The 25,227-nt window shown below is 41.8% G+C and overlaps 1 protein-coding gene across 4 annotated transcripts in view; it reads right to left on the bottom strand.

The window, feature by feature from the left end:
- Nucleotides 1–25,227, bottom strand: part of TLE1 (TLE family member 1, transcriptional corepressor) — an 84,057-nt gene that overhangs the window by 53,327 nt on the left and 5,503 nt on the right. The window contains exons 1-3 of one of the 4 annotated variants that reach the window (XM_033123273.1): nucleotides 19,672–19,768; nucleotides 2,141–2,203; nucleotides 517–621 (exon numbers count right to left, since the gene is read on the bottom strand). The exons of 1 other annotated variant lie outside the window; for it this stretch is intronic. In XM_033123273.1, the coding sequence (XP_032979164.1) occupies nucleotides 517–621; nucleotides 2,141–2,203; nucleotides 19,672–19,677 (174 nt within the window). In that variant the 5' untranslated portion in view covers nucleotides 19,678–19,768. Of the gene's footprint in view, nucleotides 1–516; nucleotides 622–2,140; nucleotides 2,204–19,671; nucleotides 19,769–25,227 lie in introns of those variants that run through there. 2 more of the 4 variants (XM_033123269.1, XM_033123270.1) reach the window with 2 other exon arrangements.

The following is a 25,227-nucleotide window of genomic DNA, read 5'->3' on the forward strand; positions in this document are numbered from 1 at the left end:
TCACCAGTGAGAAGCACCAACTGAACTCAGCACAGGAGAGCAGAAAGCTGGTGGAAGGCTAGAGGGCACTAGAGCAGACAATGATCACTGCGCTTCAACAGCAAGTGTTCTTTTCTTTGGGGTGTGACTTAAAAATTCATGGAAGAGGCACATGAAAGAGAAAGAGCAGTTATATAGGTTCCAGTACCCTAGGAAGCACAAGGCAGAAGCAAAGATAACCAAATGAAATGGTCATGCTGAGACTTGTCTTGACCTTACTGTGATTTAAAGTAGTAAGACAGAATAAGGAAAGAGTTTAAAACTCTAACCTAAAGCTTTTCTTTTCTGCTATCATGTACCTTATACTAACCTCTCTTCCCCTACACACCTCAGCATACCTGAAACTCCCTCCTCCTCCCAACCTTATCTAATAGGTCAATGTTAAGCTACACAGTATTATATTTATAGATAGATAGATAGACAAATAGATAGATTAAGCCATCAAATTAATAAGAAATGAAAGCTGGTTATACACACTGTAGGAGGTAGACCTGGTAGGCCACGTACCCCGATGATGGCATTCAACTCTGCCATGGTCACCTGTTTGGCACGTTCGACAGCCTGCGCCACCTGTTGTTGATGCTTTGAAAACAATGAGAAAAAAGGTGTCAGCAAGGCAGCCAAGAACTTCACACTGTACCTTCCCACCGTAACAACAAGAAGACAAAGGCCACATACAATGCACATTGAAGTATAATATGAACTTAAATGCAATTTCTCGAGCACACATTATTTCACAGAACACATGCCCAACAGGAAAAGGAAAACAGAAATGTGCTCTTCCCTCATTTCTAACCAACACCAGTCGCCACTTCACTTCTTATGGGAAAATTTGGCTTGAAATGGTAGAAAGTCAAAAAGGACAACAAAAATGGTAACCTGAGGTCTTAGAAAATAAACAGTATGGGATTTGGAAGATCACCTTGGTTTGCAGAAGGGGTTCACTCTGAAAAGTTTGAGCAGGTAAAGCTTGCAGCCATTTTAATGGCCCATTTTGATACTTAAAACGTAAGCATTAAATCTGCGATCCCTTCTCTGGTCAAAAAATCCCAACCCACTAGTAGTTTTTGGAAACTCGGGGGATTTCTCTCCTTTAGTCTTTTAGATTTTTCTCCCTCCACATGGGAAGGCACACAGCTCCCAACTCCACTCACAAACACAAAGCACGTCTTTGGCTTGGGAGGCATGAGACTATAGCAGAGACCACAATTGCTAGAGTCTAACAAACAACAGGGCTCAAAAGGCCAACAAATCTAAATTGTAACATCCAGTAATGTTATGCTGGCGGAGGCTGCCCTAACAGCAGAGGTGGAGCTATCCAGCACAGAGCAGTAGATGCCAACTCAACAGACACCCAGCATTTCAGCTCCGAGTTCAATAAGCTTTGCCCTCTGTCTCAAGATATATGCATCCGTACACACTTAAAACAGTTTAGCATTTATGAACTTGTAACCGAAAGTAAGGTAAACTTTAAGGCCAAACTAAAATAGACTGAGTCAATAGGTTTTGAGTCAATTACATAGATTACTCCTTAAGAGCTTTTCTCCCTCAAAATATTAAGGATAAACCTCTATGACTTTTACCTCAATAGAATGGAGGCAGACCTGGTGGATCATTACATGTGTACATAACTCTATAACGTGAACACTTATTTTAAGAGCATTAGCTTCCACTCCCTCCATGAACAGCAGTAAGTCATCCACTGTACAAGTACAAATGAAATACCTGCTTCCATGGTCAAGTCAACTCTTCAGGGATCATTTTTAAAAGCCAGTCTAAGCAAAGATCTCCAGAGAAAGGACACCTATAATCATCAGTAGCTATCAAGCCTATCCTCCTCCTCAAAGAAAAGCTTTATATTTGATAGTCATGTTGCAGTTTTCCACAGAAAAAAATTAATTTGAGGGTTGAGCTATTGTCACCACTTCTACAGTGTGCCCTCAGATCTGTTAGATGGAATAGCAGGGGGTTTACACACTTCAGCTGTAACAGATGTTCTTCACACTTGTTCCTTGTGATAAAATTAACATTTTAAAACTAGCTAATTTGCAAACAGAGAAGCAACATAATTGCACTTTAACAGCTGAACAGTTTTACTTACTTCCTGAGACAGAAATGGGATGACTTGTGCACAAATCGTATTCAATCTCTTGGCGATTTCAGTCTATAAAGACAAAGCCATATAAATGTTTAGTATACTTCATAATCAGTTCAGAAAGATAAAACTTCATACCCAGGTCCCTTTCCTTGAGCCCTCCACTACATCATTCTTGAGGGCATAAAATTGCTTTCCCAGGCTACGTTACTAATATTCATCTTGAGATAAACAGTAGATATTAATCCCACTTGCAAAGTAAGACATAACTGCACGCTTTATTGTTCACTTAAATAAGAGATAATGAGCAGTTTAATTGAATTGCAAAATCTACATGGTGTAAGGCTATATGATCATTTAACCTGGTGATTGCAACCCCGTTTGTAAACTTATTCAATTATGGCGTACCACGGCACATTTATGTAGTTAGAGCAAGTTCATTCACACTGGTGTCGCCAACCAGAGGAGAGGCAGCACCGTCAAGGCAGTCTGGCTTTCAAGAGAAGTCTAGAGGGAGAGAGAGCTGAAGAAAGCAGCCCACAGACCTCCTTTCCACTTGTCTCAACTCTTGCACAATGGAAACAAGACTTCAATGTTAGCTGCTTTCACTAAGTCTCAAAATTTCAAACAAACCAAGAAAATACTGCTGAAACAAAACACAAGTCCAGAGGGACAGTCAAGTGGAGACATTCTGGGTATCTGTAGTTTCACCATAATTCAGCATCAAATGTGAAGACCTGACTGACAGGGCCCATGGTTCAGCTGAACATGACAAAGCATGTCCTACGTGTTGGCAGCACGGGCTGTTTAAAGAAAGTAGAAGTGTCTGCTCAGCTCCAAGTCCACAACATCCTTCTACTACAAGGGCCAAACTGGAATAGAGGGAAGAAAGAGTGCTGCACTTCCACCCTGGAGTAGAATCCACCTGCCTGTCCCACCTCTAAACACCTGCCAGCAATGCAAAGCAGCTCTGCTTTCCTCGAACTTTGAAGAACCAGATCTGTCTTTAAAAAAAAAAAAAAACAAAAGTCATCTCAATAGAGTCCCAGCTTCGACCTTATTTATTTCATCATTCACTGTCAATGCTTATTAATGTCGCCTCTGTTAGTGAATTAGGCAATGAAAAAGATCACGAGAAGAAAATTATGAAGCACGCAGCCATGCCCTTGAGAAATAGGGAATGGAATGAACAAGATAAAGTAGAAACCTCAGAAACCATATAATCAAGTACATAAAAAAAGAGCTGCCTTTTGTCCTCTTAAGATGGTTCTAGATAACTGAGCAACAAGGCCTTTGGTTTGATGGGATTGGATTTAGGCCAACCCAACTCAATTCTCCCTGACCATCAATGAAAAAGGGTTCCAGTGGAAGAAATGCAGTACTAGAAGGGGAAATGACTGGTGTCGAGTGCAAACCCACGACCTTGCTTTTAACCAGCAGGGCAAACAGATATATGCAAAAAGGGTGCAGCTGTACCAGGTGCAAAAACAGAACTGGGCAGCCCCACCCAATTCACCTGATCACAGCCACTCACTCCAGCTAACTCAAGGTCATGGCTCTCCTCGAAAGTATGGGCAGGTGTCCCTTTCCTCTGCAAGGGTGTTCTGCACCATGTATTGGGGATATGTAAAGAAGTAGGGATGCCCTTCGTGGACTCTTAGGTCCTTGCTCCCTGCTCCCTACCTGCCATACATCCTGACAGCATTTCCCCCTTCTCCAAAATTCACACTTAAGGTTTTCCAATGTTAAAGAGGATTAATGCTCACTTTAAGCACACACAGCTATATATAAACACGACATTTTTATGTCGTGTTTTACGTCGACATTTTATTTTATTTTAATGAAAGTTAAAATAACCCTAGGTCTATGTCATGCGGGAGACCCTGCTCGCTGCGCCATTTGTCATGTAGCATGGCATGCAGGGTCTCTGGTCCCGCTCCCCACATAAGAACGCAGGATATGGTGAGGCCAAAAAGGAACACCCATGGAGCTACAGATGGGGGAGTCATATTCTCGCTGGCGGCATCCGCCTCTCTGCAATCCGCGCTTGCTGGCTCAGCCACCATCTTCTTGCTAGCCCCCATTTTTCTGCTAGCAAAGCCATGGCAGTTATATTAGTGGCCAATGGCTCACTGGTTACAGCTGATGGCCAACTAGCCATCCAATCACAGTTGATGGCCATTTACTACCGGAGCCAGCACCTTTCCACATGAGGCCGAGAGGCTGGAAACTGCACTCCTGGCTCTGTCCCCACAGCCTATCATCCAGGGATAACACTGAGCACCATTTTGGTGATTCTGGGAAATATCATTCCAGACTCTTACTATGTATGTATGCACAAGCCCAGGGTGGAGAAATACACTTTCATACCAAGGGGTCCCATTATATATACCGTTCTTCTACAATTTATTATTTCCACTCAAAAATGTATCATGGACACCCTTCCATTCAATAAATACAGGTATGAATGAGGATATCATCAGTGTATTCTACTATACGGCATACTGGTTTTTAAAATCTAATATTTATGTTTCACCTTATTTTCCACAATTAAAAATTCTGTCAAATAACCCTCTACATAGATCTCTAAAAGGAACCCCTACAAGTCAAACTGCTAGGTCAAAATGTATGCATATTTTTAATTATAATGCATCTGCCCAGCAGAAAAACTCACCAATTTACATTATCGCCAGTCTATGAGGATGTGTTCTCTCCCACCATGTCAATATTAAGTTTTGTTGACCTTTTAAAAAAATCTTCATCCAATAGATTAAAAAATAACCTCACTTTTATTTGCATCACTTGGATTCTTCCTGAAGTTAAACATCTTTTCACATATTAATAGTATTTATTGGCCCACTGTATTTTTCCCTTTCTCTATTTTTCCTTCGGTATTTATTCATCACTGTCTTTTTTACAGTAGTTCTTTCCATATGACAAATGACTCTTTTCCATAGTTTTTCCAGCCGCACTTGTCTTTCAGCCTTGCTTACTATGGGTTTTTCACTCTGCATAACTTTAAGTTTTTATGTGGTCAAACTGAAGAATATTGTTCCTATGTTCCTGGTCTTTTGGTCAGAATTAGAACATCCCAAAATTAATAGAAGCCATTCTTAATTTTCTTGTAGTGCTGCTATGATTGTACTTTCTCTACTTAAGTACTTGACATTGATAAAATTTATTTTGGTTTTTGAAGAAAAGATGATCTAATTAATAATATGTGTTATATTCACAGGCTTTACGGTAAAACTGAACTTAACTGTCGGGATGATAGTTAAGAACTGGTCTGAACAGAATGAACTCGTAAACCTTTAATAATATTAAAGTTATTGAAAAAAATAAAAGAAGAACAGATTAAAGCATAGATAACATACGTTGGGTTAGAGTAGGTAAGACTGAAACAGGAGGAAGAAGGTTAAAGATCAAAGCTCAAACTGATGACTAAACATCAAAGGCCATACCATCTGTTCTGGGGATTCTAAATACAGTGGTACCTCGGTTTTCAAACGTAATCCGTTCCAGAAGACCGTTCGAGTTCTGAAATATTCAAAAACAGCCGACAGCTAGGCCTCAGGATCTTGCACTCAGCGGAAGCCGCGTGACGTGTTCGACTTCTGAGGCGTGTTCGAAACCCGAAGCATTTACTTCCGGATTTACCACGTACAAGAACCGAAATGTTCGTCAATGGAGACGTTTGAAAACCGAGATACTACTGTACTAAATGGTTTGGAGAAGAAATGGAAATACAAACAACAGAGGAGGGCCTTTGCGAGCTGTCTCTTCCCTCTGCCAGGTCTCCAAACCCGAATCTTAAACTATCCTCTGACAAGTGAGCTAGATTTTGAGCAAGGAAAACTAAATTCAAATCTTACCTCTGGTTTACCTTGAAATTCCCTGAGCTGCCCTGGCTTCTCTGTAAAGAGAGTACGTACCTCCAGGCAGCATGAGGATTCCACTTGTTTCCCTGACAGTGCTTTGTAAGTTCTAAAATATCACCATCACCACAGGAGGGTTTCAGAAACGCTTTTCCCAGACCTTAAAATAGTCCAAATAGCAGCCTAAAAACTGACAACAGTCCCTAAGTATTATCTCCTGCTTCAAGGCAAAAGCATTCTTATAACTGAGCACAAATTAACAAGGAGTGTTTTCCACCCCGCTTCTATTCCTGACCACATAGTTCACAAGCAGGTTAAACTGGATATTTGACCCTGCTTAAGCAAGTATTAGGAAAGTTCTGTAATCTTTCCAGACTGCCTTCTAATTCTTCCAAAGGCTAGACAACTCCAGTGGAAAAAAACTTCAGGCTAACTGTATTTTCCACCTAGAAATCATTTTCCTGACCAAAGCTGAAGACATATTTGGTACATTTATAGTCATAAATGCTTATAAACTTCCCTTGTGTCTCTATTTTTGATACCATGTAAGGCAACAACATTTGGTCAGCATTCAGGAGCTATGCCCAATTCAGATTTTCATGGAAGCTTTGTACCCAGAAACTCACCCAGCTGGGTAAAGGCCCCACCACCAAGCCTTCCCTTCATGGAGAGCCACCACCCAACTGAGGCAACAGGAAGCAGGAGTCCAAATTATCTGTTCGGAACCATCTTTTATTCTCCTTGCCAATGCCAACTCCCCTTGCTGATTTGCTTGTGATAACAGAGTTGGTCCTCATAATCCAAAAACTTGGGGTTGCATCTCAGAGAACCAGGACTAGGTGTCCTGAAGTCACTTCAACCGCTGGGCCACAGGTCTCTTATCACCATCTACTTCAGTGTTCCATCAAAATCAAGTAAGCTAATATGGAAACTATAGCTGAATTATTACAGAGAGACAAAGAGCTGGACTCATATCCCAACCCTTGAAGGCCAGCCTGACATCCACTTAGAAGCTGCCACCCGCCGCCCCCCACCAGCACACACACTCTTCTCTAGGTCCTTCAAGGTCGCCCACAGCTTTCGCTATCGTCTGGGAAACTAAGCCTACATCATACATAATAAAGCTTCTGTACAGATTCTAGCAGCTGCTGGCATACGAGTCTTCCCAACCCAACAAGACGGGACGCCATGAGAACAAGACTCCGACTAAACACTGTGACAGGCTCCTTGCTGTGTCCTCCACCTCTATCACTGACCACAGAGCACCCAATCAACAGGCTTTACAGGGAGGCTTCATAGACTAAAACGGAATCCCCGTGCACCCTCGACTCAGCAATCAAGATACAACCAGATGAACCATTACAAAACAATGTTAGAATGAGGCTCTGTTTATACCATGTTTCCCTGAAAATGAGACCAGGTCTTATATTAAGGTTTGCTTCAAAAGACGCATTAGGGCTTATGTTCAGGGGATGTCATCCTGAAAAATCATGCTAGGACTTATTTTTCCAGTTAGGTCTTATTTTCGGCGAAACACGGTAGTAAGAAATCATATCTTAGGTCAAAAAACAAAATTCAACTGAGTAAATTTGAAGATCTCATTGGCTTTATTCAGTGATTCATGAAATAGGGCAACATCCAACCTAGCAAATAGAAAAGAATTCCAAAGAGCTGTACAAAAGGAAAGAGAGGTAAAGAGGGGGCGCAAAAAGGAAATTTATTAGCAAAGAATGCATTCTTTCAGGCAAGGTCGCCCACCTAAGGGGAACAGAGGAGGCTTACTGGGCGGATCACCTCACTAATGCTGCTGACCAGGTAATCCTAGGCTGACTGGTTAAAGGTTACGTTCCTGGGAGAGGCTGAAACTGCAGTTAGGTTAGGTATTAAGTCTTGGTTTGCTGACCTGGGGCTTAGCATAAGCGACTCCATTTTGGGCCTGTTGTTTCGGTTTACACTTAGTAGGTGTAACATTCACGTACCTGTATATTTTAACTGAATTAAATATGGTCAAATACCTCAAAGGCCAAGAGTGACCCAAACCCTGGTGTACGTTGCAGGGCTTTTAAACTGAAGACATGCTCTGGGCATATGAACTTAAGTTTTAAGATTTTATGATTCCTAAAAGCTCGACTCCCTATTCCCACTCCTTACACCTCATCTAATTACAAGACTGAAGAGGCCACTCCCCAGTGTCTGCCCACTTCTCCACTACACACAGAGTAACATATAATGAGTGTTGTTTGAGGCTCAAAACAGGGTGAGGACTGCTTAAGAATAATTGCCCATGGTCTCAAAGCAATCCAACGGCACCTTGCCCAAAGTCAGCTTAGGGAGGGGAAACTCCACCACCATTAAATTGCAAATTGATGGATCATAAAAAATGCTGCTTATGCTGAGGGCTGGCAAACTCATCTTTTGGTTTCCTTGAACCTAGCAGGAAGCCAAGAGAAAAACACAGTGGAGTGTTGGTAAGAAGTGTCTGGCAACAGATAAACGGGCAAGAACATGAAAACAAAGTACACGTAGCAAAATAGATAGATAACGTCCAAATCCTTCTGACTAGAAGTTTCTGAGTCTGTGAAATGATGTTCAATACAGAAAGACAGTGTTCAACCTTACCAGCAACCAAACAAAATGCAAATTTGGTTGTAAGGTACGTCACTTTAAACCAGTTACGTTATTTTTAAAAATTTAATAAAATACAATGATGATGAGCCCTCTGGGAAACTGAAACAATGATAATGTTACTGATGGCAGAGTAAATTGGTAGTCGTCTTGGAAAGCAATTGGGCAGAGTGTTTCCAGAGCATGAAATTATTCAAACCCTTTGGTAAGAATTTATCCTAAGGAAATATTTCAAATGAAAAGCATTCCATGCATGAAGCTGTTCACTGCAGCATTAGTTTCAAAGCAAAAGAGAAAAAGCCAGGTAAAGATGTTAACTGCAGTTCAACACATCACAACTATCTGCAGAGATTCTGAAAAATGTTAACATTTGCCCACCTGAGAAATCAGTTACCTAATACTAGACCAGTTAAATAATACACTGCATCAACCCAAAGGCAAGGCAAGTATCTATTAAAGTTATATTTATGATAATGATGCTTAAATGGCCAACATATTTACTAAATGAAGCAGGAGGGGAAGAACAAAGGTGTGATGTTAGTGCGTCTGTGTGTTTTTACAACACATGCATGTGGCCACGGACTGTTGATACCCGAAATAAAAACAGTGATTTTGCTGTGGTAGTGGGTACTGGTGGCTTTCTCCCCTCCGGTGACCTTGTGGACACTACCCTTGATTTACTCTCTAAATGTATTATTAAACTGGGAAGGGAAAAAGGGGCTGCCAGGCTGCCATGGCTGTGACTAGCAGTGACACTGAGTCACAACAATGCTGGCAGACCTGAAACGATTTGGGTGCCCAGCCCCCTTACAACCCTCAAGTCACCTGTGGAGAAACCGACGTCTGAAGGAAATGACTTGCTCAAACTCATAAAGCAAGATTAGAAGCCACATTCTCTGCCTAGTCCTTTCTCCAGGAAGTGGAAGTGGGATATTGGAACTTACTCGAGACCAGAAATGAAGCTGATAAACTCAGCCTTGTTTTTAAGCTGAGCAACGGAGCCCAAACAGGACTCGATGGCACAGGGCCAAGGCCGTGTCATCTCTGGGCCAACAATGGTACCACAAGCAGCAGCCCCGGGCTGTCAGCGACGGGGCACTGTGCCCTTGCTGCCCTGGCGGCAGTGCTCTGCAGAGCACAGTGGGCATCTTGCAGGGGACCTCAGGTATAAATTGCAAACCTTAGGTAAGTCGCAGCCCAAGTGTACTTCAGTCCTCTCTCCTTAACAGGCAGAGAGAATTAGTGCATGGGCCCTAAGAGCAGACGATCTGGCCCACCAATAGAGCAAAGTGCACAGAAACGCACCCACAAATACACTTCTATTTCCTGAAGATGACATCTGATATACCTAGATAAAAATTCAAGATGTTTGAACAAAAACCACGTACCCAAAACGACATACGCAAAACACTGCAATCTTTCAACACACCCCTCCCCTTCATACGACGGGGAAAGGTTTCTTGGCCTAGAAACCTCCTTCAGAACATCCTCTGTTCAGCAGATTTACTGTCTCCCACCATAGCAAGCTTCACCAGTAGTCTCATGAAAAGGCAATTTTACCTTAAATTCTAATGCACCACTGTGACTTTCTATTTAAAACATAATTATGTCAATAAAATTACTAAGCACGTTTTGGAGACATCCAAATGAAAATAACTTGGGGTATCTTTATTAAGTCAAGGTTATAATGGTTCATGAGGTTATGAGTAATTCTCAAACGTAAGAGTGTATTGGGATCACCGGAAAGACTTGCTAAAATAGTAGATGGCTGAGCCCCACTCGGAGAGTTTTTGAGTCAAGAGGTCTGGGGCCCTAGCATCTGCATTTCTATCAAGTTCCCAGTGATCTGCAGTTACTGGACTAAGAACCACAGCTTGAGGAGCTGCTGCCATCCCTTAGCCACGGCAGTCCACTGCTTAGCACACAGCAGGGCTTCTTACACCCACTCTCTAATCTTCAATCCACACAGGCCCCCAGTGAGAATGGACTGACAGGTTAAAGAAACTTGCCTATGGTCAGAAACAAGGAGGGGGAGGTCAGGCCTGCCTCTAACCAAAGCCTTCCCACAAGGTGATGGCAGCCTTCTCCACACATTTTTTACAAAACAAGACCAAGGCAAGAACACAAACCGGGGGTGTCAGAACACATTTGCCTACTGTGGGAAACAACCTTAAGCAGTATTCATTTAAATGATTCCACCCATGGCAATGTAATATCGCCCCTTCTTAAACCCTATGATTAAAACAAAACAAAGAGTACCAGATGACAGAAACCGTTTAGTGGCTCAATTAATCAGAACATAAGTCACCAATTACTGGCAGATAATAACTTTTGTGTTCCAACTCCCTCTCACTTGGCAGCTCCTACAGAATTCTAAATCTGAGCCCTTTCCAACTGGGCCCAGACTCTTCCTTCACTGCTCATCGTTCACACTCGAAGCTTCTCTGAAAACAAGGAGGGGTTAAAAGAAAGGGGAAAAAAACTTGCTGAAGGCTGCCGGGGGCGGAGATAGCAACACTAATTGCTCCCATTCTGTGGCTCCTCCAGAGACAGATTGCAGGGGCCTGCATCTCCGGAGAGCGGAGAAAGCTCTCGTGTCTTCTTCGTGGCAGCTCTCAGCAGAGCAACTCAAGTGCCCTTAATTGTTTATGTTCTTAATGCAGAGTCTCTTGAATGCATTCATTTTTAATAGCAGGCTTGAGTGTGGGGCCCATCAAAGAATGACAAAGCAACTCTATTCATTGGTTCTCCTTCCAGCAATGATGGTCTTTTGATTTATTTGCAAATGACAAGCTTGGCAGGACCCACTTGATGGCTGCCCTCATTTTTTTTTTTTTTTTAAGAATTCAGTTGCACTTCCAAGATGAAGTTGAGTCTGCAACACTGTCTATTTGTGTAAATTTCCCCCCCTTCAGTTCCTTCTAATTAATTACTTAAATGTTTTGACCCAACTGTTGCCAAGCAGAGTGTTTGGGCTCTAATTTGTCATTTTGGTAAAGATGCATCCTTGACAAAAGCATGGCAGCTGTTTCAGTGCCTGAACAGCATTTCCATTATTCAGGAGCCCTCATTATGAGGTTCAGAAAGTGCTGTTCACATGAAATCGTACTGACTTGTCCCATGATGGAAAAAGACAGTTTTTGGCGACCTTAAAGGAAAATGCACTGTTACGCCACAGAAGGTTTTTAAGACAAACTCTACAGAGTGAGTCACAGAACACACCGTGAAGTCATCACGTATTGTTCTCAGAACGGAAAGAGAACAAGCCTCTCCTGGAACACACCCCAGCAAACCTACACCTTTCACCCTCTTCACAGTTCTTAGTCATGAGGGAGTGCATAAGAAATTAGATAATATCATACAATAGTAGGAGAAGCGGGAGGCAAAGCCGACTGTGTCACCATCATCGGAGGAAGGCTAAAATTACAATTACGAAAATAAAATATCCTTTGTAAAGACAGAGGCTACATGGGAATACGCAAAAATCAAGTTACCTCTGAAAACCAAGTTGATGAGGTTGTTTCAAAATTTGTAACATTTTCTTTGCAATGAAATTTAAAGCACTTCTTTTTCATTGCAGCTACCTTTAGGCCTCTGTAACCTGTCTTTGGTTGGTACTGGCTTCCAGCGGTCTAGAATCTCACTATCTCCTGGCCTTCCATCATGACACAGCGAACCAGCGAGGCCCGCTGCTCTCAAGCCCTCCTGAGCCGTGGCTTGATCATCCTCTATCAGCCCCTCCCCACATCTCGGTTGGAGATCACTGGATAAGCAGTTTGGGGTATTTCCCTAACAGGTTGGAATCTTCAGCCAATTCAGATAGTTGGGAGAGGAATTTCCTGCCTAAGGTGACCAAGCTACAACTGAATGACCCACACACATGAATGACACTCTTCTTCCAGAGCCAACTTCTTAAGGAAACCAGCATTCCACCAGGAGGCCCACGCCATCGATGCCATGTGGCATGGCCACAAAATGGCCCCAAGTTAGATATGTATGTGATGAAAAAGCCCCAGGGCAAAGCCATCGCTCAAGCCCCCAACTCATTCTCAGTCAGGAAGCCCCAACCCTGGGCCTTACTGCCCCCAGGCTGAGCTACTGGAGCTGTGGTCCTTTGGGAAAGAAGACAAGGTTCCTGGCCTTCCCAGCTAGAAAGTGGGAATCATTTTTTTTTTTTTCAATCAACATCATGTGCCAAGAAACCTGCAAAGCTCCAGAATGCAATTTACCCTCAAAGTGGCTAGAAGACAGAATTTAAGGGAGGGGACGCTACTGCAAACTGAGAGTCTGCCTCTGCCTTAGGAGCTGCTGTGGGAAGAAAAGGACTTGTGCACATTGAAGTCAACAGTTGAGAAAAAAACTATTTTCTCAAAAGCATCTTAGGCAATGATTAATATGAAATCTGGGATGCTAGTGAAAATTTTCAAAACATAACCTTTTGGAAAAGCCTGTAAGTATTTAAGAAGATGCTAAGTACAAGGATCCTAGACGAGAGACCTCACTATCGTATTAAAGATTCACAGAAGATTTACTCAGCAATGCAGGTGGAGGCAAACTGGAATATCATTTTAAACACAAATTATTCTTTAAAAACCTGATCATTGTATCACAATACAATCCACAGAGAAATCTAAGCGAGAGAGAAAAATTAACCATTTCTCCAAGATAACAATCAAGCTACTTTCAGGAAAAAAGGTATTCTGTATGACAGAAAATTTATTCAGGGTTACATGGATTGACCAAAAATATATATTCAAAAGTATGTCAGGGGTGGCCTGTTAGCTCAGTTGGTTAGAGTGCAGTGCTCTTAACAGCAAGATTGCCGGTTCGATCCCCACATGGGCCACTGTGGGCTGCGCCTTCCACAACTGGAGTGAAACAACTACTTGACTTGGAGCTGATGGGTCCTGGGAAAACACACTTAAATAAATAAAAGTTTAAAAAAAAAGTATGTCAAAGAAAATCCTGGGATACCCTTATTCCCAATCATGTCAATTTACAATTTTAAAATGATACAGTGTTACAATGTGTTGTCTAATACATGCTGGGGAAGCATTAAATAAGTAGAACCCACAGTCACGGAACTGAGAACAATTGACAAACCAGGGGCCCCCAGAAGTTACCACTCCTGTAATTCACCAGTTATTTTACCAGTGGACAAATCAATGTATGTGTTCGCATGTTTTTAGAAAGCATCCCAGATATTATTCCATTAATTATGTAGGTTCAGAACATGTCAATTCTTGTTTCCCAGAGCACCAGAAACCAAATTTAACCCACGTATTCTGTTCCACTGGTCTGCCCTCACAGGGTTCCCACAGGGCTGGGCTGGTTCAATAATGCTGAGCTCCTTCTGGAAGAACAGTATAGACTTCCTGCCATTTGGACTGTGAAATACAGTAATCCACCAGGGAATAAAGGTCAATGTTGCACTTTTGGTCATTACTGAATCATTTGAGATGATCTGTGGTGAGGATGAGAGGAAAATCGAAGGCTGTGAGAACGCTGCAAATGGCTTGACCTCAGACCAATTTTCATCTCCATCTGTCTAATAGACATATGGATAAAAAGCCCTCCCTCCTTCTGGGCCACTCGGCTGTTTTCAAATCTGCAGCACAAGCCAGGAATCAGTTAAACAATACATTAATAAAGGGAAATAACTTTCAAAGCCCCAGACTGACGCTTACTCAGGTTTTAGGTCATCAGCTAAAGTTTGGAACGCAATTTTCCCAGTCTGCAAACAGGCCTGCAGCAAGGGAGAAATTTTAAGGAATATGGAGAATTATCTGCAGTGCACAGGCATGTGCCAAAATCTCCTTATTCATACATGCAAATATATGCATACTTACACCTCCACCCCCACCAAAAGACATCCACACGCTGTCTCTTACGTCTGCTAACATACACACAAAGGAAGCCAGCAGTTCCCAAAACTGCATGCTGCGAAATCAATCTTTTTTCAAGTGTCCAATTAATGCTGCTTAGTCATTATTAAGGCATTTCAATCCTTAAATACAAAATATTCTTGGGAACCCAGAACCTAATTATCATTTAAACCATGGAATCAATGTTAATATCCCAACTTGATACTAATACTCCCCTTTCCTGGTTTGGCCGAGCTACTTTTTTAAGGTAATGGTGTGCCATATATAAGTTTAGGCACCCACAGTATATCAATGTCAAACAACATCGTGTCAAGCTAAGATTCAATTCAGGTAAGTGCCACTGCCAAATTTTCTTGTTCCCAGACGGGCTTTAAGATTATTTTATTGCTTAAAATTTAATTTGTTCCAACTCGAGTCTCCATGACAACGTTGGCTAACCCTGCAAATCATTTGGGTAATTGGATATCTTATCTTTCTATTGCTCTCAAATCGAATGATTCTGCTAGAATTGTAACAGCCAATCAAATTTACAGTCCTCCTGAGTAATAGACTTGGAAAAGTAGCCACATTCATCTCCTTTTTACAGCCATATTAACCAGTCTGTGACAAACAGTAGAATCTGGTCTTCAAACTACACTCCAAATTACAAATGGTGTCAATACCAATATTCTCACAGTGCAAAGTCTACTCAAAAGCCCCTTCCATTTTATACTGTTTTGAAAAGCATCAATTGGTACTCATTCCGTACAAACTTAAGCAATTTCAGTACTTTGAGGGATAAACTGACAAGAGTAACTCAAAATCACAGCTTTTAGGAGGTATCTGACCTTGTGGCAAAATAATGACCAAAACAACGGCTGCAGAAGATTATAGTGTATAATAACATTGATGTGGCTGAGGCTCTTTAGGCGGCTAAGACATATTTGATCCATTGGTCAAGAAATAAGAATGAATACAGACTTAACAACCAGTTCAAAAGCCCCTGTATCCTTAGAGAAATCCACCTAGTAAAAATGTGACACCTCCTATACTTCATTTAATTCATGAATATCACAGCATCCAAGTTAGTCAATTATGGAATAGATATCCTACACGATTCAAAAGTCAGCAGTTCCCCTCTTGAGTTACTGGTATGATTTTCGCCTTTGGTCAGCTAAAAAGTACAGAAGTTGGATACATTACAGTGGTCCAAGTCCAATCTTCTTGGTAGCTGTGCAAGAGATTGGCTGTGTGGGAGCTCACGGCCCAGGCACTGTAAAACAGCCAGCCAGCTTACAAATGGAAAGGGCTCCAGAACTCTGGCCAACTGGCAGGCTGAGGGGGTTGTCAAGAACCCTGTGCTTCCCTCCTGACATTCAGGACTTCAGGGCCGCTTCTTAAGCTAATCACAAAGAGAGAGCAATGTGGAGCTTCTCAGCACACAGGTGTCAGCAGACAGCCGAGCTTTTAAGCAAGTGTGAGAGCAGGTTCTGGGCACAATTTGTCTGAGTTGTGCCATCCTTTATCCCAAATACTTACAAAGACAACTAAGTTTCTACTATATCGTGCTTGGCAATAAGTGTCAGTAACCTAAACTTCCAGTATGTGCAATCCCAATGGCCCTGCTTTTCTCAAACCTTGTGCATTTTCTTTCTCTGTTCCCCCAAATATTAGCATATAGCAGCAGCTGTGTATGTGACAGCCCACAAAAATCTCAAGCCCATGATCTACATGGAGCACATAATACAATTACCTATTCAGAATTTTTCATAGAACCTTACAAGTTTTAATAGCCAAAAGAAAACTTTATGTACATATACCTCATCAAGGCTGGTGACTTTCTTTCTCTAACCAAGCAACAACTTGGCCTTATAATTCATACCCCGCCCTTTTTTTTTTTCCAGGATGACAAAGTCTCTTCAAATAAAGAGCTGGATTTTCCACATTAGAATAAAAAGAAAAGAAAAATCAGAAATGGACCTCCCATCCTTTATTCTGCCAAAACTCACTTCAATGAAATGAACCAAATCTTTTTTGCTGTTCATCCATTCCCTTAACTGAAAAAACACAACTCTATTCTCATTGATAGTTGTATTAACTACTTATGGTTGCTGCCTTCCAAGGACACATTTTGCTGTTTGGCCCAAATAAGGCATTTTAATTCCTCTAGACACCTTAAACAACAGGCTACCAATAGGGGCTTCATTTAAAAAAAAAAAAAAAGGTTCCTTATGACCCTAAGGTAAATGCTTCTGATCTTAGAAGAAAACAAACAAACGTAAAACTTCAGGGGAAATAATAAAAAGTGAATAATTCAGATGGAGGGAGGAAAGCTGAACTTGGAAAATCCAGATGGGAGCGCGGCCTAGAATCCCAACAACAGGAGTTAAAGGGGTCAGTAACAGATTTGGATAATAAGCTCCAGAACAGCTATCCTCACAGCGCCCAGGCCAGGCATCCCTGTAACTGCTCCGGCACGTACAAACTCACTCAACCCTGGGGACCACCTACCTATGGGGTAGGTGCTGTCTTCATCCCCTAACCTACCAGCCTGCTAACTCTTTTGTGAGGAGGAATAATTACCATCCACACAAAGGGGGGCTGGAAGGATTTACAGAGAGCTCCTACAGCACAGTTCCTAGGGCACTGGAAACTCAATGGGTGACGGCTGGTAGACTATTCTACTGTCCAGAATAAACTTCCTCTATAATAATCAACCCATGAAGCTGATTTTTGAAAGCCAAAGCTGAAAATAACAACTGTCTGAGAACCCAGCGGGCACCTATAGCTGTAGGCTGCATGGGGACTGGTGGCCCATCCCCCATCCTTCTTCTCTCCATACCAGACCAAGATGCAGATCAATGTTAAGACCCCCTTTCCTAAACCAAAAGAGACCTTTTTATTTTCACTCACTAATCCACAGAAGCCTTTCAAATGGCACAAATAAAGGCAGCTGCATTTTGTTCTCAAAATCAATTTTCTCCCCAGCCATCAAGTAGATGTTCCCGCACAGAGAAAGAACAGCCCTTCCCTTCTAATTCAAAAATCCATACTGCCATTGCCCTTGCAAACTGCTAAACAAGCAGTATCGGCAAGTCACTTGTGTTCTGTAATATATTTACTGCAAATCCCAATGGCTTGCCTCCTAATGCAGTTTTCTATTGTGTCTGTGCGTGTCAATACACTGGCTGGTCACCTTACTTGTAAGAGGCGATGACTGGCTGTTTGCTCAAGGCATCAAGAGGGCGCCCAGGGGGGAGAAGTGGGAACAAAAACTGCCTGCCTTGGAGAGCCGCCTCAAAGAGGTTTTGTTTTCTGGTACTTCACACCCCTCTACACCCAAGGCCTCTGTGGCCAACTTAAATTCTCCACTAGGACAATTTTCAGCCACACAAAGTCCAGGGTCAGAGTCCTTTTGCACAATTATTTCCCACTTTCCTACCTCTGAACACTAAAGCTATTTCCCCCAGCAAATATGCTGATTGCATCTTAAAGGTACATTACAGGGGGCCAAAACGTAGGAGGGCTTCGGAAAAGGAAGTCCAGCTTTCCTGGTTAAGTACAAATCTCTGCTTTCAGGTGACAGCTAAAAAGACAGCACCTTAACACCATATAATGGTGGATCGCCTAATACACCCATGCCAAAAACACAAAGGGCAAGCCTTGCAGGAAAATGTTGTAAACACCTGTTAAGATAGAATTCTTAAAATGTACTTGGAGAAAATTCCTGCTCCACAAATCAGTCTAAAACAGGGTTGGTAGCTAAAGAAAGGCCCGGCGCTCTCACAAACCCCGTAAGTTTTCCAGAATTAACGCTTTCTAGAATTAGTCATTTATTTATTCTGAAGGGGGGAGGGGGGCAAAAGCTCTATGTAAGATATGTGACAGGCAGGTTATTACAAAATGTTAATTTATAGATTCCTGGTATCATACAGGTGGGTACAATATGGGTGTTCACTGTGTATTTCTTTCTCCATTTCTGTATTTGAAATTCTTCATAATAAATTATTTGGAGGGCGAAGGGACTATGTAAAGACTAAGTAAATAATCAATGGGTACAATCATTATTATTAAGAAACCTGGCAACTAAGTCAAGTTTAATGCCCTGGCTGAAGCTTATAATGCAACTTATCCACAACTCTATTAGGGCTGTGGTCAACCTTTGGAGATAAGCAGAGGTTCCAGGGGCAGTGATTCACTCACACACTCAATTCTCATGAACACCCAAGCCTCAGCCACATGCTACTTCTGTTTTCTCTCTTCGTAGTACAAACCCAAATATATTACTATAATTAAACTCCCCATTAAGAAGCCTCAGTGATATTCTGACTATAAATCACTTTTCCAAAAGGAAAACAACTGAGCAAATGTGGTTAGACGAGATTATTAGAATTGAAGTCCTCTAAAACATGTAGTGAAATCAAACAGATTTTATTCTTCATTTTCATATAAGGACCCATACTCTTGATTCAGGATTTTAATCTGGGTTCCATGGACTGGCTGAAGAATCCGACCAAGTCCACAAAGAGTCAAAAGTGCTGGACAAAGCTATTATGCAGGATTTTTTTTGCCAAGCAATTTGCACCTGATTTTCCTATGGGTTCAGGATCTAAAACGGTCACAACTACCACTCTACATAAGGCGCATACTAAACGCTACTTAAGTGCCCACCCTGCCTGCCTCACTGGCAAGGGTAGGTGTAAGTTTCAAACTCAGGCATCAAGCAAAGTGCAGCCTAGCTGAATAACAAGAGGCACATGAAAAAACAGAAATCAGAGCAAAACTACATGGTGTGACAGCCTCCTGTTGGAGCAGTCGTGGAAGGCCTTGAAGTAAACATGCAGCGTTGTTATTGGAACTGGACCTTGAAGGCTATGGAGGGAGGCCATGTGCAGTGTGACAAAAAGGCCCGGGGGCTTTCAATAAAGAAAACAGAAAAACACAAGACATATTTTAGGCACAAAGAAGATACCCCTTTGGCTGGATTAAAGGATCTGGAGGGAAGCGGGAAGAGGTGGTCAAGTGAGACTGGCCGGGACCCTGGTGAGGGTCAGACCCAGAAGGTTGCAGTGATGGGCAGAGGCAATTACTGAAGTAGGAAGTCAAAATTAGAAAGAACAAACATAGCAAGGAGGCCAAAAGACCCAAGCGCCTAAAGGTGGGTTGCGTTTACCGTCATAAAGATGCTCCCTTTCCAGGGAGATAGTTCCAACGCAGAGTGAGAGTTTGAAATGTAGGGCTAGTGCTCTGGAGAGCGGGTATACCCGCCGGGCCACACAGGACAAGCCAATGGGTGCACTGAGAATATGAAAACTTTTATTTTAACCCCTTTGTTTAAAATTTCCTTTTATTCTAAATGTATACAATATATTACTCTGATACTATGTTTAGATAATTTATAAATTTATAAGTAAACAAGTCTGGTGAAATGTTTTCAAACTTTTTACTGACAGGTTGCATAAAAGACAACAGACTAATAATCTGGTTAGATCAGTAATGGTACTAATATCAAACCTGGCCTAGTATTGAATTTACTTCAGCGATTTAACAAATTGCATGATTTGGATACACTAGTTCATGTACACCTACATTTTGAGAAACAAATGATTCCACTTCGCCAAGTGAATAATGAATGTCTAATGAGTATCTAGAGGTGTGTATACAACTCTAACTCCCCCAGTGTCCACAGTGATGTACACACACACTTAATAGCAATTTTTCTCTGTTTGGCAGAAAAATCAATTCAATACACAGAATTCCCATTGGTTCTTCCTCCCAGTTTTTTCCTTATATCCAAAATGACCTTTACCCTACCCTTTTTTTCAGCTAACATATTTTGTGGTCAAAGAATGACTAAGCAGCCAATACTACAAAAAAAACCTGAAAAATTTCCTTGTTGTATCTAGTATGAGAAAAATGTGGGGAACGGGGTAAACAATATGCTCACAGTGATGATTTTATGTTGCTTTAAAGCAGGTAAATTGAATTAAACATTAAAATGATTAAAAACTGAATTGTAAAATAATGAAATATAGATTTGTGCGAAATCATAGGTTATTTGATAAAACTTTGTGTCAACATTTCTTGGACTTTCATAAAAAGTGTTGGGCGACTGGGCAGTCTACAAACTGGGCAATTCTGTAATCATCATAGTTTTGCAAACAATTTTAGAAACCATTTTTCCTTTAACCAAGTGAATGGTAATACGTGAATATCTTAATTTATGTTAAAATTTCAATGTAAATTTTTTTCATTTTTCAGATCAAACCACCATGCCTCAGAAAACCAGAAAATCTCTCCTACACTTGAGTGCCCTCACCTAAAATCTCTCTCTCTCTCTCTCTCTCTCTCTCTCTCTCTCTCTCTCTCTCTCTCTCTCTCTCTCTCGCGCGCGCACTCTCCTTAAAACACCAAACCATGGAATAATCCCTATAGCACATTTCTTACTATAGAATTTATCAATTCCATTAGTGAGGACTATTTTGAAGGTATAAAGGCCTAATCTTGTCAAATAAGCCCATTGACAAAAACAGCTGTCTAAAATTTAATTAAAAGCCATATACCAAACATTCCACACTAAAGTTCTGAGAATTTCAATTTTTAAACATCTGAAGCAACAGTAAGCAACTGGGACACTGGGGCTGCGGGGATGGGTGACAGTCAATCTAAGCCTTGATGAAAGGCTAGTCAACTTCTTAGTTTCCTCCAATTTAATCCACTTGTGGAGACCATAAAAGTTTAATAATAGAAGAGCAAAGACTCAGATCTCTGGAAACTTAAAATGGTTCCATGAGCCAGTAACTGAATATATCTTTACCACAGAAGACGATTTACTTAAATGTTTGCTAAGGGAACAGATTTTCTTTCTGTGTTTCTTAATAAACACTCTTTGGAGGAATATCTTAAATCCTCTGGCCAAAGACTCCTCAATTGATACAGACAAGGTGCTGGGTTCCGGTGGGGGTGCGATGTGACTCCCCTACCATGAAATGAACCAGACTTTAGAACCTGCCTAGTCTAACCCCTCATTTTACAGAGAGGAAATCCGAGGCCCAGGCAACTTGTTAATGACTTGCCCAATCACTAATCAAAGTCCCTAATTAGTTGGGACCTCAATGAAGTATTCTACACCATGTTAGATCCTACAAATCACAGCAGCTCCCAATGGGCCATTCATTCTACCTCTTCTCTGCTCTTTGACCCTGAAATTTGCTTCCGTGGCCTCAACCCTGTTCCCAACCCTCCCTGGTCCTACGTTTATATAATATTTTGTTCCTCTTGGAGTTTTTTGGCATCAATTTTGAATTTTAAAAATACTGTTTATCTAGAGTACTAAATTTTTTGACACTTTCCCTAAATTCTGTGCCCTAGGCAACTGTCTCATTTGCCTCACTCTCGTCAACCTTGGACAGAAAATAGCACTAGCCCAGCTTTGAAGGGTTCAGGTAGGTGCAGGCTGAGTAGTGAGGACTCTGCCCTTCTCGCGGGTAAAAAACAAAGCTAATCTTGCACCTCAGAATCTGGGCTCTCAATACACAGGGAGCTTTATCTCTTTTAACTTATGCCTGTAAAGGACAGGCCTGGCTAGTAAATATGAAGTTGGGGACCACTCCAATCCTGATGACAGCTACCCTCTTTGTATTACAAAGTTATTAACACCTGGTGGAGATTAACTCTAAGTGCCTACACTCCAGCTGGTCATTTCCCATTAAGACACTGACTTAGAAAAAAAAAATCTCCAAGTGAGAAACTGTAGACAGAAAACACAATTGGCTGAAAAATAGGAAGAAAAGTAAAAAAACTTGCAGACAAATAGTAAGAGAGTGACATCTAAGGAATTAACCTACAGGTGAATCCCTAACAGTCCCATATAAATACTTTTAAAAAGTACTAAAAACAGTTTATTTTTTAAGAGAAACTTTAAAGCATATATCAAAATTGTGAAAGGAGTTTCACTCCAAAATTTACATGGTCTGAGACACTGTGTTTGCTGAAATACTGCATGGAGCTTGGAAATGTTAAGCTCTCATCTGAGTTTTCCTTTCTCCTTTCCTTTTCCACCCCATAACATGACTGTTGAAAACAATTTTCCTTCCAGAGCTAGTCCTTTCATTTATTTTTAAATTCTTCAGCGTCCTGGAGAGCCCCAAGCACTCACTCTGCCTGCTCTTCAGAAGAATACAAGCACAGAGAAGACAAAGTGACTGATCAAACTCACTGCTTTGCTGGATCTCAACCAGGAGTCCTGGCAACATGTTTCAAATTTTCTTTTGTTCTTAAAAGTACTTTAACCTGCAGAAGGTATTGCTCGACTGGTTACAACTTTCTCCCTACCCATGGCTGTGGCCCTGTAATGCAGGGTCTGAGCTTCCACTCCTGGCAGGTGAACGCAGGATATTGTGAGACCAAAAAGGAACACCAACAGAGCCACAGGTAAGGGGCTCATACCACTATATTCTCCATGGCAGCTGGTCGAGACACAAGAAGCAAACATCAGCCAATACCCCAACAGCCAATACCCCAACAAGGGGTCTTCCTGCACCACAGTCTTGCTGGCAGCCGGGTGAGACATAGGAAGTAGGATCCACACCATCTGCCATCCCCACTTGCTAACTGCAATCCATCCGCCCTCTCTAGCATAGCCACAGCAGTTATATACAAAATAGTGGCTAGTGGCCAACTGGTTACAGCTGATGGCCATCTAATAACCAGGCCAGCACCTTTCCATGTGAGGCCGAGAGACTGGAAACTGCTCTCTGGGACCCCGTCCCTAAAGGCCCCCACAGACCAATTAGTACTGCTGATTTTCATAACTTTCAGGATGTGTCCCTAGCCCCAACGGCCTGCCAATTTGAAGCTGGTCAGCACAAAGAGTGAGAACCGGAGAGGCACACAGCTAGGTAGACCTGAGTCACTACACGGAGGCCCAACGATGATTCTGCCACTGGCCTCGCCCTCCAACAGCAGCAGAATGGGTAAAGGGAAGAAAAACTGAATTGGGGATCAGGTGACCCAAACTCAAGGTTCAACAGGTATTCAGCAAAGCCCAGACTCTGAACACATACCCAAGTTGCAGGCAGAGCAAAACACTTAATCAACCTACTTCACAGGATGAGGCAAATCACTTTTGAAAACTGGTAAGTGATGTACAAATTCAAGCCAGTAATGACAACTTTAGTGTACGGCTTCATCAGCCTGCTGAAAAGATAGGCGAGTGGGGCAAATAAAAGTTTCTTTATGTATTTATAGTGCACCTTATTGCCAAAAATATCAAATGAGGTAATATCATACCACAGGAAAAAACAACAACACTTTAAAATTCACACTGCCAAACACGAGGCCCAGACCTCAAAACAACTAGATTCACATTCACTCTAACACTGGGGGTATCAGCCTGCCTGAGTTTCTCATGAGAAGTTTGCACCTCTCTTGTACGGAGATAGTTGTAGTGTAAGATCTACCTGGAGAGAGATGAACAAGCAGAGATCTATAAAAGGCTCAAAGAAAAAAAATCGTTTTAATGCTGCAATAAAAGCTTTAAGTATCCATTACCATCCCTATGCCTTTGACTTTTCAGTAACCAGTCACAAATGGGAGCAGAGCAAGCAAGGGGAAGGCTTATCAGGAAGTGTTGACACAACATAAACATGGGCTGCGGGCACCAAACCAAGGAAGGAAACCACAATCATACCATTTTTGATTTGGACACACTTCTACCTTTTTTTTCCCAGATGGAAAAATCTGGTGAGACTTGACATTGAAATCTGTAAAACTCACTCCTTCGACAAACCTGCTGAAAGGTGGGAAGGGAGAGCGGTAGTCACACTGGAGATAAATCTTAACATTAAAGCTCTCTCCACAGAAAGTTTCCCCATCACTGCATTTTTTCAGTAACAAAGATGTTGTCAGAAATGACAATTTTTTGTGTCCCCTGATGATGCCTTGCTAGCATTTGGTTATAAGCCATAAAGCAGGACTAATTTCAGCCTGTCAGGAGTCTCGCTAATGCCCAGTTTCCCCCTAGAGAGAATTCCTGTCAAATCTAATGAGAGCTCCAAAGGCCCTCTCTACAATATAATGAGCACTTAGGCCATGCTGGTGATCAGGCGGCAAAAAGCATCAATTTGAGCCTGGCTACACCCTGGGGGCCAGACGTCACCAGTTTTAATAAGAATTATGATTACTAGCTGCACCAAATGTCTCCTCAGAACTTATTATTAATGTGTGACATTCAGAGGATGTTTTTCAAATGTAAGGCCACTTTAAACTGAATTATATAGCATTGCTTTGCACACCACTCAAGTTAAGGGTCTGTCAGCGTTTACGATATAAACTAAATTTCAGGGGGCTGAATACCCTACTATGAAAAACATGGAGTCTCAGCTTTTCACAGTTTTCAAATTACTGAGCCAATTATACACAGCATATTATTAACCCATATAGGCTCACAAAGGGACAGCGTACACCCACAAATGCCTGATGGAGTACAGAAACTCATTAGAAAACTATTTTCACACTATGGGGTTCCTGACCCTCTTCTCCCCTTCTTACTTTTTCCCTACTCGATAAAGAAGAGCTCACTCTGCCATGTAACCAACAGGAACCCAGAAGAATTACACACCTCCTTAGCTCCCCCAATAAATCCAGCACTAGCATACATCACACAAAGTGGCATTCCCTTGTAAAAGAGTCAGTGAGGCTATTAAATCCTTTGAGTTTATGAGTTTAA

Source organism: Rhinolophus ferrumequinum, chromosome 12 (assembly GCF_004115265.2).
Source record: "Rhinolophus ferrumequinum isolate MPI-CBG mRhiFer1 chromosome 12, mRhiFer1_v1.p, whole genome shotgun sequence".
Taxonomy (NCBI): domain Eukaryota; kingdom Metazoa; phylum Chordata; class Mammalia; order Chiroptera; family Rhinolophidae; genus Rhinolophus; species Rhinolophus ferrumequinum.